Source organism: Thunnus albacares, chromosome 11, assembly GCF_914725855.1.
Source record: "Thunnus albacares chromosome 11, fThuAlb1.1, whole genome shotgun sequence".
NCBI lineage: Eukaryota > Metazoa > Chordata > Actinopteri > Scombriformes > Scombridae > Thunnus > Thunnus albacares.
This window is the reverse complement of record NC_058116.1, coordinates 15,144,633-15,160,804: the sequence shown is the minus strand read 5'-3', so window position 1 is coordinate 15,160,804 and position 16,172 is coordinate 15,144,633. Positions and strand designations below refer to the sequence as shown.

Sequence of the window (16,172 nt, the reverse complement as noted above, 5' to 3'; positions counted from 1 at the left end):
TCAATGCAGTGGAATCAAAAATTTTACTCAAACATACATTTTCAAACCACATGCCACAAGCATCTTGTGATATATTACTTATGATGATGCACATATGTGCAGCCTATGTATACTGAACAACCTCCCAATGGTGTGAAAACATCCAAACATTGTCCTATTGATGTCCCATTTTTTTCCCCATTTGGCTCTTGTCAGAGGTCAACCTCAAACAGCATGCGGTGGAATCAGGCGTTACTGTCGATGTCACATTGATGCATTACAAGGCCCAGGAGGTCATGTCTCTGTAAACATACATTATCAAAACCCATAGAAGATGTGAGGTGTTGACCTCACCGATAGTTTACAGTGTATCTTGAGGGGAAAAGGGTCATGTAATGGCAGAGAGCAACTTTGTAGCTGCAATGACTTTCTTGTTGCAAATGAAGAGGGTCAAGCAATCAAGACTGGTCGGGCTCTGTGTCAGCACCATTATCTTACGCTGTCTGAAATGATCAATGAGCTAAAATAAAATGATCACAAGCTAAAATTGGCCTGCTAATGAAAACAGACCATTTAAACATGCTGCTAGGCGAGAAGCTGGCCAGAGAAGAAATGGGGCAGCAGTTTACAAAGCCAGACATGATGTACATACAAAATACATGGAAGCTGCTGTTATCATGGCTATTTGCATGGTATGTCCACTCATTCCTATTTCTGTTTTGTTGTTAATGCAGAATCACATTTAAAATCTAGCAATAATCACTTTTGTTTCACATTAGTGATGTGATTCTCCAGCATATACCTATAAAAACAAACAAACAAACAAACAAACATGTATCTATCTGGATGAAAGTGTTGTGATCCTCAACATGCATGTATGTAGATGTTCTCAAAAGTTTATTTAGTATTATTTATACAGTACAGGAATTCACACATTCAGCAAACAGATCCTGTCACTTAAGACTGAAAACAGTTAAATGACTTTGTCTATATGTAAATAGGTTGTATCAACAATACTCTGAAGCAGAGATTTAAAATATAAAAAGGCACTTAGGGCGAGGTACAGTACTGACATAAATCTCCTTTCCTCCCTTTTAGCAATAAATACATTCTGTATGTGCATTCCTATTATGGTACCGTGGTTGTGTAAACGTGTTAGCAGCTCTGTGCTACAAAGTACCCCAGTCAACACTGTCATGAAAGGCTCAGTCTTATAGAAAAATATTTATAAATAATTTCCCATAAATAAAAATGTATTTTCCCACTAAATATTTTTTGTTTGGCCTCTGCCGTTTCCCTATTAACCCAGATAGAATAGTGTTAGAAATTCAGTCAAAAAACAAATAAAATATAGAAAGAAAGAAAATACAGAAACATACTTTTCCTACACAACATGAAAAACAATTACTTTAGTTTAATCCTTATTGCTCTCTGTTATGACAATGGGCTAGACACGTAATCATACTAGGAAAAAGGAGGTTGTTTGGTGGTTGCTACCAAATGCTAGTGCTATGGGATTTCATATTTAATTCATGACTATTGCTATAACTATAAAAGCAATTCTCAAAAGAAAGGACATTCTGTAAGCTGAAAATCACATTATTTGTTTTGATTTTTTCTACTGTGCCATTTCAACTTACGGCATTTGCTTATAAGATAACTGCTATCACATTTCTTTAAAGAAAAAAAAAAAAGGTCTGGCTGACTTGTGTTGAAATAACTACTCCACTGTTTTATTCCACTTCCATGGCAGACAAATCTTGCTCTCCATCAGATTTCTCCGAGGGCAGGTCTTGTGACTCTGGGGTGCTTTGGTCATCTGACGCAGAACTGGGTTCTGTGGTTGTTGGTGTCCCTGGCTCTTGGGTGTCTGTTTCAGCAGAGACATCAGCATCTTTGGTCTTCCCTGATAATTAGAGATTATTTTGCACTTCAGACAAGAATAAACGTCTCAAAAAAAGGAAGAAGATCAGAATAATTGATACTACTATATATGTGTGTGTAAAAAGCATGCCCTATTTTAGTTAATTTTTAGCACAGATACAACCTGGTACTGGCCATATTTGGTGTATTACCATTACATTTCAGAGATATGTGCCTTGTGTGAGTGTCATTATTACCTAAAACAGATTGGTCGTTGTCTACATCAGCTACATCAGCACCAGACGATGACAAGGGTGCCTCAGACGACATCTTCAGTTCACCGGTGACCTCGGGGAGTCTAGGTGCCTGAGGCCTGGTCTTTCTTGCAGGGTTCAGGAAATAACAATACGCACATCGGAAGGCTGAAACAACACAAATAAAACACTATTCATTTATGTCACTTCACTAATACATTTTCAAACAGACACAGATTAATATACATGAATATGAACCAATGACAAAAAATGCCTGAGATGCATAAACACTTCAGATTGATGTGTAGCACTGGTTTGCATATTCAATCTTGTTGTGAATTTGCTTACAGGGGTTGGTAGTGGTAGAGGCATTTAAGAGCCAGATGATATACTACGCTGCCAAATGCTAGAGGGCAAATGAAGGCACAGTGTTTGATGGAGACTGACAAAGAGTGTTGTGTTTCTCAAAGTCTTACCAACATATTCAAATTCCTCCCTTAATGCCATGCCGTTATGGGACAGACACTGCTGACAGATGAGAGCGTATCTGTGAGGGAGGAAAGAAATCACAGTACATGGACTGGCATTGGATTGTAAAAGGGATCATTTTATTGATAAATACAATGACATTGTCCACGGATCATGTGGAACACAAGTGTTAGTAATTCACTTTTCAACGTGGGAGATCATCTGTATTTTCACACTGATCTCAACAACAAAAGGCAGATAAGTCTGGCGTTAACATATCAAATACTTAAAACCTTGGTGTTGTATCAGCACTGTAAATTTGCATAATACCTAACTATACGTTAGATTAATCATTTTGAGTCATTTTTTAAATCTGGTTCCAGCTTCTCAAATGTGAATATTTTCTGGATTCTTTAGTCCTCTATGACAGTAAACTGAATATCTGACATTTGAGGATGTCATCTTGGGCTTTGGGAAACAACATTTTCACCATTTTCTGACATTTTATGGACCAAATAACTAACTGATTAATCGAAAAAATCATCAACAGTTGCAGCCCTACTATACTTGCATAAAAAAAAAAAGGTGAGAGGCTGGTTTGTGTACCTGTTTTGAGGGCCGTCTCCAACAAGATACTCAATGACTCTGTCCATAGCGCCTCTTTCCCTTGGGAGCACAGGTCTGGCCAGGGGTGGGCCTGGGGGGTGCGTCCCTATTAAAACACAACATCAATGCCTGTTTAGATACAGTCTACAGTCTTGAAAACAAACCACCATAAACAGGGGACATGTTACATGAAAATCTCAGTGAAACATTGAGCCTGAGATTCACAGTTTGCTGCACAAACCATGATGAATTTTACAAAAAAACCTACTCCTTTTTCTTAATGACTTAACACTGGATCTCACTTGCAAAGCACGTCCAGATTCCCTGCTGTGTTGGTGAGTAGTAATTAATATAATCTAACATCAAGAGCAATCATAGGAAGATGACTGGTCATTTCTGTGAGACTTGGCAGAGTCTCAGTATCCTGCTGGTTATTAATTTACCAACATATGGAAACTCTGTGGTGACTCTTTGTATCAAATTGCTTTTCACTTTCAATTTTCAACAGAAGCAGGTGATAACATCAAGTCATGCAAACCATTTGTGAGGTGTTCCCAATGCCAAAGGCAATTTCACCAAGCATTAAAAGACATTTAGTGAGATTCCACCACCATTGCCCAGAGAACAAACGCAGGTCTGGCTAATTAATCATAGTTAATGTAATCCTGCTTCGTGCATACCTCACAGTTGGCATTCCACATGGCAATTACAGCATGCAGCTTCCTCTAGGAGCACATTTCCTTTACTGTTTGCACTTATTTGCATCTTTTATTGAGTGTTCATAGTCCAGAAATAATTTATATTGAATATTCAATTCCTCTACACTCCACGGATGTCTTCCATATACAACAACTGCTCTATGGAAAGTTTTTCAGTTTGCTGGCTAGCCAGCTTTTGAAATCTTTAAAAACAACCAAAGTTACCACCTACTTTTACTCTTAATTCACCTTTATGCACTTGTTTGTTGTTGTTGTTACTACTTACTAAAAGGTTAAATCTTTTAGTAAGTAAAACTACATTCATACAATTATCTATTAGTTAATTGTAACTGTGGAGAGACAGCTCTCTTCAAAGTGACTAATGACCTTTTAAATTCAGATGCAGGGCTCTGCTCGATTTGAGTTCCTCTTGACATCAGCGCTGCTTTTGATACAATAGATCATGAGCTTCTTTTAAATCGTTTGAAGGATTGAGTTGGTATCTCAGGTCCTGCTTTTAACTGGTTTGAATCTTATCTTTCTAATAAAACATTCTCAGTACTGCTTGGGGGGTGCCACAAGGCTCTGTTCTGGGTCTCACTATACATGCTCCCATTAGGCCACATAATGCAAAGACATAACGTGTCCTACCACTTTTATGCAGACGATACTCATCACCCAAAATGACCCCAATAACCTAATCCACTTGTAAAATTGTTGGTTTAACTTAAATCAAAGAGTGGATGCATCAAAATTACCTGCAGCTTAACAATAACAAAACCGACAAACTACTAATTGGCCCACTCTGATCAACTAAGCAGCTCAAGCACCAGCTGGGTTCTCTAGCTCCCTCTGCTAGAAATCTAGGTGTCATGTTTGACTCTAACCTCACCTTTGAGGAACAGGTCAAGAAAGTTGTCCAAATGTGTTTTTTTACAATTAAGAACTATCTCCAAAATTAAATCTTTTCTGTCCTTCAGTGATTTGGAGAAGGTCATACATGCTTTTATCTTTTCTAGACTTGACTATTCCAACTCTCTGTACTCCTTTGTCAGAAGCAACTGTCACTCCCACAACTGGTTCAGAATTCAGCTGCCAGGCTTTTAATAGGTATTAAGAAAAGGGACCACATTACAGCTTTATACATACAGCATTATAGCTTCAGTTCGTTGCACTGGCTCCCTTTACATTTTAGAGTTGATTTTAAAATTTTATTACTTACTTTTAAAGCCAGGCTTGGACTGGCCCCAGAATATATAATAGACCTCTTAACGTTCTATGAGCCTGAACGTGATCTTAGATCATCTAATCAGTTACTCCTCAATATTCCCACGTTCAATTTTGTCAGACTTTTGCTGTCAGGACCCCCAAACTCTGGAGTGCACTTCCTATAGACATCAGATTGTCAACATCTGCGTCAACATTTAAAAAACAGTTAAAAACCTGCTTTTTTAGGATTCTTGTAACGTGTTTGTGTGTATATGCCTCTACACGTATATCTATGTTTCTGTGCACAGATGAATATGTATTCATGTGTGCTCAAGTTATTTCTCAATACATGGCACTAAGATATTAATCATACAGTAATAGCTCAAATGCTGTGTAATCATTTAATGATTTAATGGTGATCTGATCTAATTAATAGGTGTATGAATATGTATTCATGTGTGTACGTTTGTTTTTACGTTTTGTTTTTTATCAGTTTTTACTGGATTTTAACACCTTGTTTCATCTCTGTAATATTCTATTATTTTATTTATTCTACCTTGGCGTTGTTCTGTCTTAATAGTTATTCTTATTCTCTCTACTTTTATTGCCTTATGAAGCACTTTGTAACATTTGTTTTGAAAAGTACTATATAAATAAATAAATATATTATTATTATTAGATACACCACCCTTGTTGACAACACACACCACAGAGCCTTGAGCAACTGGGGACACAGAGCCAGGGAAGAGTAAATCACACCTTAATCGACCACATTATGATGTGGTCCCCCTGTGTGCAGGTAACTCACCGACTCCTAGAACAGGTGTTCCAGGGGTCACAGGCTTCCTCATCAAGCTCTGCTGAGCAGCTATAGCCGACAGGCCCCTCTCTGGGGGTCCACCTGGAGCAGAGTGGGAAGATCGTCCAGGACAGGTGGGCCCAGAAGCAAGAGGAGGGCGGGCCGCGGCACCGCTTGCAGGATTCACTATCACTGGGGGGGTCTTTGGGATGACATTGCGCTGGCGAAGCTCTAACACAGGAAACATTGCAGGTTAATTAATACTGGTAAGAAACACGAGAGGAAAGTAGGGGAAATAGTGCAGTCTTCTTCAGAACTCATTGTTACCTTGTCCTGGTTTGGGAGTCATCGGAGATGCGACTGGAGTGGATTCCAGCTCCTTCATACATATAACAAGAGAGTGTAAGAGTATGTTTTCAATAAGGAGGGCATACATCCAACACAAAAAGAATTTAAAAAATTAAAAAAAACAAAACACACTGACCATTTTTTTCTTGGAATCAGGGTCGAATCTCTCCAGAATCATTTTAGCAGTTTTATAAGTCTCAGTCTCCATAACTTCTTCAAGCTGAAAAAGCAAGACATTAAACAGGTATTATGGGGTAAATGCTCAAGTTATTTCTCAATACATGGCACAAAGATATTAATCATATAGTAATAGCTCGAATGCTGTGTAATCATTTAATGGTGATCTGATCTAATTAATAGGTGTTCTATAAACACATTTCAATATTATTAGAAGCACCTACCGTGACATTATAAGTGACTGAGAAAGGGCACCAGGAAGTTACTTCACCAAATTGTACATCTTCATTTAAAATAAGTACCAAACATTTCTAAATATTTACATATAATATGAAGAATAATTACATTCACTACTTCGATAATGGAGAGTGTGAAAATCCATCAGCTCTAATTATTGAAAGTTATTAGACTTGACAGAGGATGACAAGCAATTTCTCAGATTTATTTCTTTCCTGCACTGAATGCTATTAATTACAGTGACATTAGCAGAATGGTTTACTGGGTTAAGTCATTGTACCAATCAAATGCCGTCTGTACAGATCCTAGATTAGCAAGTATCCTGCTGCAAACTGCTGAGAGGATCAATAAAAGCAAGTGCGCTTAACTAAGGACCACTAGACACCAAAATTACAAGGCATTCTACAGAGATTGAGTTATATATTCTGTTTCTCAGAGATTAGTTTAATAATATGTTTCTCTCACTTATCTGACCATGTAGCAAGCCATAGATGCGTGACAACTTCTTTTTGAAATGTCACTTTGCAGTTCTCTGAAGCTGACAGAGCTGATGTGAGGGACATTTGAGAGAAATCTGTAGGGTGCTGAAAATCACCACCCACTCAAAAAGATATGATGAAATTTTTGTAGTGGCTTTGTAACAATAACTTCTGCTACTGCTAGTGACACGGTGAGTATAAATAATCAAATGTATGAAAGTGAATACGACATGCTTCTTATTAACTTTGACAGGCACCATTGTCTTCAACTACCACTCTTTTCATTTCATTTATCTTCATCTATGAAAATAATTTGGTTTCATAAGTTTTCCAACAGTTTCATCTCTGCTACATGAGGTATACTTGAATACCAGTAAGCAACAGGTTATTTGAGAAAATATATTTCTTGTTTTTCTTTCAGTGACTGTTCCATTTGAAATATACAATTGTTTCGTCTACACATGGACTCACTTTTCAAATTGTTATTTTGGGCTGTTTGGCACAAAGTTAACGTCAGCTGGTTGCACAAGTGTGATAAAAGTTGGCTCAAACTGTGAGAAACTGATTAATGAGGAAATATAATAATTAAAAACAATTAAATGTGGTACTGACATTAAACATGAAAAGACCATGTAAACTGATATGTCAAATTCGCTCTTTAAACCTGCAATAACTGATTTTTCTGCCATTTGGGGGCAGTGAAAACAAGTTGTGAGCACATTATTGACATCTCACCTTTTAATTTGATATACAGAACTTGTTAGCAAACAGTTGCTTGTATACATATCCAGCAGTTACTGAGCAACATTATCATTAATTTCGAATCGCGTTTCTGGCCACTTGATTAATGTAACTCCAATATTCACTCTTCCAACGCCTGGGGGACATAAATGACTTTTTATCTGCTAAATGCTTCACTATGTTCACCAACTAGTTGTTAACTAGTGGAATACAATAGGTTTTTCAGAGCTTTTTCGCTGAAAACAGCTACTTGCTGTGTCTGTAGACAACACTATGAGAGTGGTGAGAGTGAACCAAAACAGCTGCAGCTGGACTGCTAAACAATAAGCTGAAACTTGCTATAAAAAGGTCCGTAAAGCTGAAGGGAGCTGATCAGAGTATAACAGTAGCGAAAAAAAGTGAAAGGTATTTTCAGTAGTTTTGTCATTTTGGTGCAACTCTGTCCATCCTAACACACAAACTTTTGCGTTACTAGCAGCAAGATGCAAACCATCGGCTGTTTCACCCTCAAGTGTCACAGGTTCTTTAAGTCTTTTAGCAAAGTAAAACTATAGATCAAAAATGAGAAGTCAATCAATAATGTATGTCAAACTGGACAAATATTAAAACGTCACTTACTATTTTCCTCTTTTGTGCTTTAAGATCCTCTAATTTTTCATCTGGAAAAAAAAGTGTAGAAATACAACATGAAATGAATGAAACATTAAAGATAAACATTATATGTTATGTATCAATAACAAAATAGATCTTACTATTCCTTTCAGTTCTCCGTGAAAAAATAATTATCAGAAATTTTCGAAGTAACCACACTCTAAAAAGAGAAAACAGGGGGGAAAAAAGGTTATTTTGTTTCATTGTAGTTAAAGTTTAGTGAAAATGTGATTGACTATCATGTATACTTACAATAATGGAAATATTACAAAGGGAAGTGACAATATGAGCCGCCCCATTAACTGTTCAGGCAGGTACCAGAAATACACAATTATGCATGTGAACAGGTAGAGAAGAGACGAGTACAAAAGCAGCCTCCCGACCCATAACTTCAACTGCCTTTGATACTTTTCACTGTATTCTTCAAGAGTCTGTATATCCTGTGGGGAAAAACAACATTGGCATGACATTAGTATAGAAACACAATCTTATTAACATGACAGCAATTGTGGTTACATCAAAGTTTTTTCATTCAAATGGCAGTTGATCAAGTGCCACAAGATTAACAATTTAAAATACACAAATAAGATACCATTTCCTCTTTACATGCCTTGGCTGTTTAACAGTCAGCGTTTCAACTAAAGTAACAGAATTTTCATTTCCACACCAATCTTCAATACAGAATTTTCCTAATATCATATTGGCAGCAACTACTATTAATGCCACTGGTTTGGCTTCCACCAAAAACACCTTGCAGCAGTTCCTCTAGGTCAAATTCAGATTATCATTTGTAGACTTTCAGTGAAATCCTAGTTATTCATTATCAATCTGATCAGGCTGTTTAAAAACTAACAAAGCGAGTTACCAAACTGTTTTTACACATACTGTATGTTTACGTGTCTCATGTAATGCATTAAAATTGCAGTTGCTTTGAACATCAATTCATCATGATTATTTTACATGTGACACTGCATACATTTGTCCAATCACGATATATTTACTTTTCAGAAAATGTCCAATACTGTGATAATGATTTCGACCATATTAGCCAGCTGCAACTAACTTCCCCTCCTTTGTGAACAAATGCACAATTAAATAACTGTCTAGATAAACATGAGCAAAGTACTCTTTAATTGAAATAAATTTTCAATAATATAAACACTCAAAACTTTAAATTGAATAGAAGATTTTTTACAGTATTTCTTCTCCAAATCCATGATGTCACCACTGCCTTAATGCTATCTCTCTCAACAGTATGTGAGGATGTTGTGTCAATACATAGATGCAAATGGAAGCAAATTCTATTGGCAATAACTGTTGGACGTTTGACAGTGAACAACAACTTCTTTAACAGGACTGAACATTTAAATGTGAACTCGTATCAGAGAAGCATAATGCAACCTTGTCATTAACTACTGGGAGCATACCAAGCAGTAATTTTGGTCACAAAATCTTGTTCCCTTCTAGCAGAAAAGCCAATTTATTCATGTAATTCGTTATCATTTGGTAATTGCCAAATAGCTCATTCACCTTTGGATTTTTTAGGATCAAAATTGATGCAGCAAAACCAGAGATATGATCTTTTTTTTTACCATGCATTCTTCTTCCCTGTCAAAACTTGGTGTCGTCATTACACACCATGCAACTTGAGTCACTTGACTGTATAGGTTCGGGTGTGTGTTATGCAAGTAGTGGCTGATGTAGCCTTGAGCCCCAAGCAGAGATGAGGATTGGGCTACAGAGGTCTGGTAACCTTGCTTCTTTCTAAGACTACAGGCCCAGATCACTTTCTTTTTTAAACTTGTAGTCATCAGTTTGTGCATCTCCCTCTGGAGCCACAAAAGGCCTTCTACAACTTTTTATAGATATGCAGTGGTGCTTCCTAAGACCTGTAAACCATCTTTGATGTGTAAAGTCGGTGGGGGTCTCCTTTAAAGTGTTGGTTACACAATCCAAAAATAGCTGACAGACAAAATGGGGCCTACTATTAGTCACTATGGTTTAACTGTAACATGTGTGTGTGTCACTCTAAGCGCAGGATAAACTCACACCAGCCATACAACAGGCGAGCGTACGGTGTAACCGTGCACATGATAAAATATTCTTGCATGAAAAGGAGGAAAAGATTTTTCTAGAAAAGACAGACAAACCACCATCTCTTCACTACTTCAATACCACCTGGCCTCTTTGGCATATTTGTAGTGTCATTTTCTCCAAAGAGAGGGGCTGAAAATAGCCTGACACTAGCTTAACTGTAGAAGAGCACTAAAGCCCCTATCAGTCAGCAAATGAGGATCTTATTTGGCACTCATTGCAACATCTGTTCGCTTGCAGTCAAAAGATGGCTGCTTATACAACACGTCTTATACAGCATTGTTTCTATATCAACAGAGGGTTAAGGGGTCATTAAGTATCAGTGATCAGACAGCATGATAATGACTAACATCTATACCTTCTTTTAATGTGTGAAGAAGAGGAAGGATCTAAGAACATGGCAACATTGCTAAAAATAGGTCAAACAAAGCAGCAAACGCAGGTGGCCAATTCCAGTTTTAACTCTGACATACCAATTTTTGAGACCTCAGCAATTACTTTGGTGAGTTCAGTGATATCCTAATTAAAATAACCAACTGCCAGAGCAATGAAAATTAAATCCAAGTTCTATTATCTGGACTCTCGCTTTAAGTATCCAGAAACCTTCTCTTGATACGTCCCACTAAGTGACTGTTCGCCTGGTGCCACAATGTGAATAATTGTATTCACTATTCTTATTCACTAACTAGTCTGTGTCAAGAGAGTAGTCTCTACAAAACTGGGTGTTTCTGAATTGTGTGGGCTTTAGAAACATCACTGGGCACCATTACACTGACAGATGCCTTTGGTGAGTTTTACTGATAATGCTTCATTGGGTTGCACTCACTGGACTGACAGTGGGCACCTTCTGCAAGCATGGACGCACCCACCTTCAAGGGATTTATTATTAAGTACTTCTGTTTAAAAGTAACCCTGGCATAAGAGAATAAAGACAAGATTTATTGTTGAATTTCTCAAATGAGGCACATTGTCCCTCTTTTGCACCTTCACAAAGAACCACGATGGTAAGTAAGTTGTACTATCTCCAAAAATCACATATACAGTATCTCCTGTCTGAATCACTGTGTGTTTGTTTCTAATTAAAGTTACTAAAACAATCAATCATCTGTCTATATACACCAAGTGGTGTTTTTAGTTGTTTGTGAAAATGTTTCTTGTTGACGAGGGCTTCGTCTACCTGTCGTTCCAATGAAACTGTCACACTTAATGGTCTGCCTTATTGTGCATGAGTCCCACAGTGCAAATTAAGCTATGCAGGAAATGCTGCAAAAACATTTAGAGCATGGATTTGTCATGCTTTAGGCATTTCATAGCATGTTATCCAACAGCCAATGCAAGTAAAAAAAAAAGGTAACACTTCTTAAAGTAAATTATATTGTTACAATGAGATTTCAAAATAGCAAACTTCTGGCAGTCTATGTTGAAACAGTTCTGATGAACATTGTTAAAAGGTTAAGCATACCTTATCCATCCCTTCCAAAATCTCCACAGTGGATGGCTTAGCCTGTAAGGCAAAAATTTTGAAATCCTAGTTAAAGAAAGTGACATTATAACATTAGCCATAACAACAGCACTCTTTGTGCAAGCATCATCTTGATAGGATATGGAAACTTCCTTAATCAGCTTCCTGCTTTGGTGAATATGTTATGTGTCTGTTCTTCAGTTGGTATTGTCACAAGTCTGAATTGTGATCATTTATAGATATATCAAAACATGTGAGAGCAGTTTCTACAGAAACTATGCTGTGGTTAAATTTTTAGTAGTTCAAGCCCTAAATGCAATTGAATGAAAATGTATGAAGTCTTAAGTCAAAAGACAATAACACTTTTTCTTTGACACATATATTGTGCAATAAAGTAATTAGTATAGCAGTAGCATACAGTGAAAGACATGATCAGTAAATGTGATGAATACAAACCCTCCACCGTGAGATGACAGCCCCCATGTTGATGATGAGGGATTGTAGGCTGCTCTGTTTCTGGGACCCTCCTCTAGTGTTTTCACTCAGATAACCTCTCCACCTGTTGACAAAGGCGATGACAGTCAATAACAGTTCAGTTGCCAGATCATTAAGTACACCGAGATAAAACTAATGCGGTCAAATATAACAGCCCTGCAATAAAACCTACCTTCATTACTGTTATTCTAGAGACTTCGGTTTGTGGTATGTTTATGGCATTAACTGAGGGCCTTCTAACAATTTTCATATTTACTTTCATTAATTTAAATAAGATTCACAAACATCTATCAGTATAACATGCAATAAGATTCAACAGCACCACAAACAAGAAACTAGCAACTGAGTGCAACTAACTAACCTACGTTCAAACAACGACTGGCAACATACATTAAATAAGACTGTAACATAACTCTTTGACGACTACAAATAAAGCCAAATTAATCTGTGAAATGCATTCAAACAGTAACTTAACCTTGCTTGAAAACTTTCAAGTGCTCGAGTTGAACTAAGTTACCGTTGCTAACTTAAGTTAGCAAACGTCAGAACTTCTCTATATATGTTTTCGGAGGCAGTTGACATTTCATAACGACGTTAACTATAATCAGCAATGACTAAATGGTAACGATCACCTCACAGGGAAGGTTCTTCATGTCAATGTTTGCAGCTAACGTTTCCTAAATTACTTCTTAACCCACTTAATCAACGCAGTAAACCGGTGGTGTTAGCATCGCCGTGCTGGCTAACCGCTAAGTTAGCTAGTAACGCAGACACTATTGCAGTTAGTAAATCACGATAACTTATATCAAGCATCGCTAACTTAGTTCGTCAAGGTTTTGCAAAAGCAAACGAGTCCGAATAACTTGACCAGAAAGTGAATAACAGCTCAGTGTTGAGAAATAAGAAGGGTTTACCTTTGCAGATGAGTTGTCCGGTTTCAACAGCCTGTAGCTCAGGACTGCAACCCTCCTGGATTTAGACCTCGGCTGTGTGAGCTAAGATGGGGGAGTGTCCACTGAAAGAAGGCATCTGCCCTGGTGATGAGTCCAACTATAATGTTACCATGTTTGACTGTGTTTCTCATGATGATGATATGAACGTAGTTAACTGGACTTATCAATAGGTGTTGTATCTGTAGGCTAGCTATTCGCAGTATAAGGAGTTTTCGAGAGAGAGAGCTGGGTGACACGTATGTAATTTTAATCTTGATGTAGACTTTTGAAATCTTTTTGATTCCATTAATCTTCATACAATAAAAGTATAAATACCAATGTAGATATTTATATTTATATCTACATTGGTATTTATACTTCTATTTATATTCTGCCTTTTTGCACAGTTTTTATTATGTCAATAACTGTTATATTTATTGTTTAATGTTCATGTTTATTGCTTTTTCTGTTGACATCTGGACCACATTGACTTCCTTGTACTTGCCACTTGGCAAATAAATTGGATTCTGATTCTGATACAGTATTTTAACCTTTTTTCAGTACTTGAGTCACTCAAAAAAGATAGTGGTGTTCTCAATGGGTAAACTTTGGGATGCATTTATTGAACGAATGTTTGTGTTCTTAAAGAAAAGTGTGGAAATCCTCAAGTTTTGTTTTAAAAAGAAAGACTTATTAACAAAACTCAAACTTGCACAGACTTGACTACTGAGGGGTCCAGATGGGCTTGACTAACATCATGTAGTCCAGTCCAATGGGATGAACTTCAACTTGACAACCTGGCATGTGATAGGTGATACTGTCATATGCGTGTGTGCGTGCGTGTGTGTGTGTGTGTGTAATGTCATGGTTACAGACATTACCAAAAGAAACTAAGGCTATCTTTCCCTCCACTAGCCTTCAGGTCACCCTTGGGCAAGGTGTAGTACCTGTCAGCTCTCCGATCAGGATTACGTGAATCCGTGGAATGCAGGCAGTGGATGACTTTACAGGCAACTTGAGGAAATTTCAATTGATGGCTGTGTGGTCATAGACATCAGGCAGAAGATTCTTCAATAAAAAAGAGCAATGTCTACAGGCAAATTGCCAAACATATTACAAGAAGTGGACAGGATGGAAGTTGACATGGTTAGAGTCACAGAGACAAACTGGAAAGGAGAAGGACTACTTGTCAGATATACCGACAGTTGAAGGCAGTTTCAGAATTTTGTACTCAGGAGGAAAAAAATATCAAGAAATGGAGTAGCGGTTGTCATGAATAACAAAGCAAGAAATACAGTAATGGGATGGGACAACATCAATAATAGAATTAGGTGCGTAAAAATAAACTCAACACCAGTAAACATGAATATGTTCATAACATAAGCTCCAACAGCTGATAAAGAATCGGCTGTAAAAGAAGCTTTCTATAAACAACTAACAGAAGTGATTAAAAGCAAAAAGACCTTTGGTAAAAATGTCAAGTAATGGGAGACTTTAATGCAAAGGTAGGAGAACAAAAAGAAGAAAAGATTGTGGGACCTTTTGGTCTTTTGGATGACAGAAATAAAAGTGGTGAAATGTTAAGATCCTTTTGTAAAGAGCAAAAATTGATCATCACCAACACATGGTTTGAACAAAAGCAGAATGCAAAGCATAGTCTACATGGCAAGCCCCAAATGGAAGAGCTTTGTACTTGTCAGTGCAAGATACAGAAATTCAGTAAGAAATGCAAAAGCAAGGCCTGGAGCAGACCATAACCCAGTCATAGTAACTCTAAAGTGCAAATTGAAAAAGGTAGAAAAAGGGAAAAAGTAAAAAAAATAGAACTTGGATGAGTTAAAACAGGGAGGAAGTAGAAACAAATTTACAGAAATGACAGATCAAAAACTAAAGCTGATAAACCAACCTGAATGGAAAGATATAGTGAAATGCACAAAAGAAGTGGCAGATGAGATATGTGGTAATAAAAAGCAAGAATGCAAACAAAAATGGATGAAAGATAATATCTTGGGGGAAAAAAGGAAGACGGGAAGCAAAAAATCAAGCTAAACAAAAAGAGTACCAAAATCTAAAGAAGGAGATACAACAAATGTGTGAAAGAAAAAGTGAAAGCAGAACATTTCAACAACCTGTATGAAGAACTTGAGGAACTGGATAGACAGCATAACCCAAGGTTTCATCAAAAGATGAGAGATTTCAATGGAAAAAGCACCAACAAGTCACAATCAACACCAATAAAAGACAAACAAGGAAAAGTGCTCATTGAGAAAAACCAAGTGTTTAAAAGATGAGCTGAGTATCAAAGGACAGAAGCAATGACAAATCGAGAAACAGATTACACAACTGGCATAGAAATAAATCAAATCATAGAGGAAGAAATTCAGGAAGTGATAAAGAAGCTACCCAAAAGAAAAGCATGGTGTGCAGATGGTATCCCAGCGGAACTACTTCAAAGTCTAGGACCAGAAGGAGAAAGAAACATCAAAAATGTCATAAATAAGATCTACAAATCAGAAAAAATACCAGAAGAATTTCTGAGGTGCAATTTCATTCTGTGAAGAGCACAGGCTGATAAGTATCATAAGTCATGGGTCAAAGATACTGTTGAATATAATCAAGAGCAGAATATCCAGCATCATTGATAGCAGGATTTCAGAATGCCAGCTGAGTTATAGAAAAG

The 16,172-nt window shown here is 37.2% G+C and overlaps 1 protein-coding gene across 1 annotated transcript; it reads right to left on the bottom strand.

Moving 5' to 3' along the window:
* Positions 1-859: 859 nt before the first annotated feature.
* lnpa (limb and neural patterns a) lies at positions 860-13,671 on the bottom strand. The gene is made up of 13 exons (XM_044366109.1): positions 13,475-13,671; positions 12,522-12,624; positions 12,066-12,107; positions 8,762-8,949; positions 8,611-8,669; positions 8,477-8,517; positions 6,361-6,444; positions 6,204-6,255; positions 5,886-6,107; positions 3,171-3,276; positions 2,573-2,643; positions 2,100-2,264; positions 860-1,885 (listed from the first exon to the last, which is right to left on the bottom strand). Exons 2-13 carry the CDS (start codon positions 12,546-12,548, stop codon positions 1,713-1,715), a joined length of 1,230 nt encoding a protein of 409 aa, XP_044222044.1. The 5' UTR covers positions 12,549-12,624; positions 13,475-13,671; the 3' UTR covers positions 860-1,712.
* Positions 13,672-16,172: the final 2,501 nt, after the last annotated feature.

What these genes read in the sequence shown, in the direction of transcription:
- lnpa (XM_044366109.1), bottom strand. Translation starts at nt 12,548, where the DNA reads ATGGGGGCTGTCATCTCACGGTGGAGG. An exon ending in TTTGTAATATTTCCATTATT is followed by an intron (nt 8,670 to 8,761) that starts GTAAGTATACAT and finishes TTCTCTTTTTAG; the next exon opens with AGTGTGGTTACTTCGAAAAT. An exon ending in GGAGACGGCCCTCAAAACAG is followed by an intron (nt 2,644 to 3,170) that starts GTACACAAACCA and finishes CCTCCCTCACAG; the next exon opens with ATACGCTCTCATCTGTCAGC.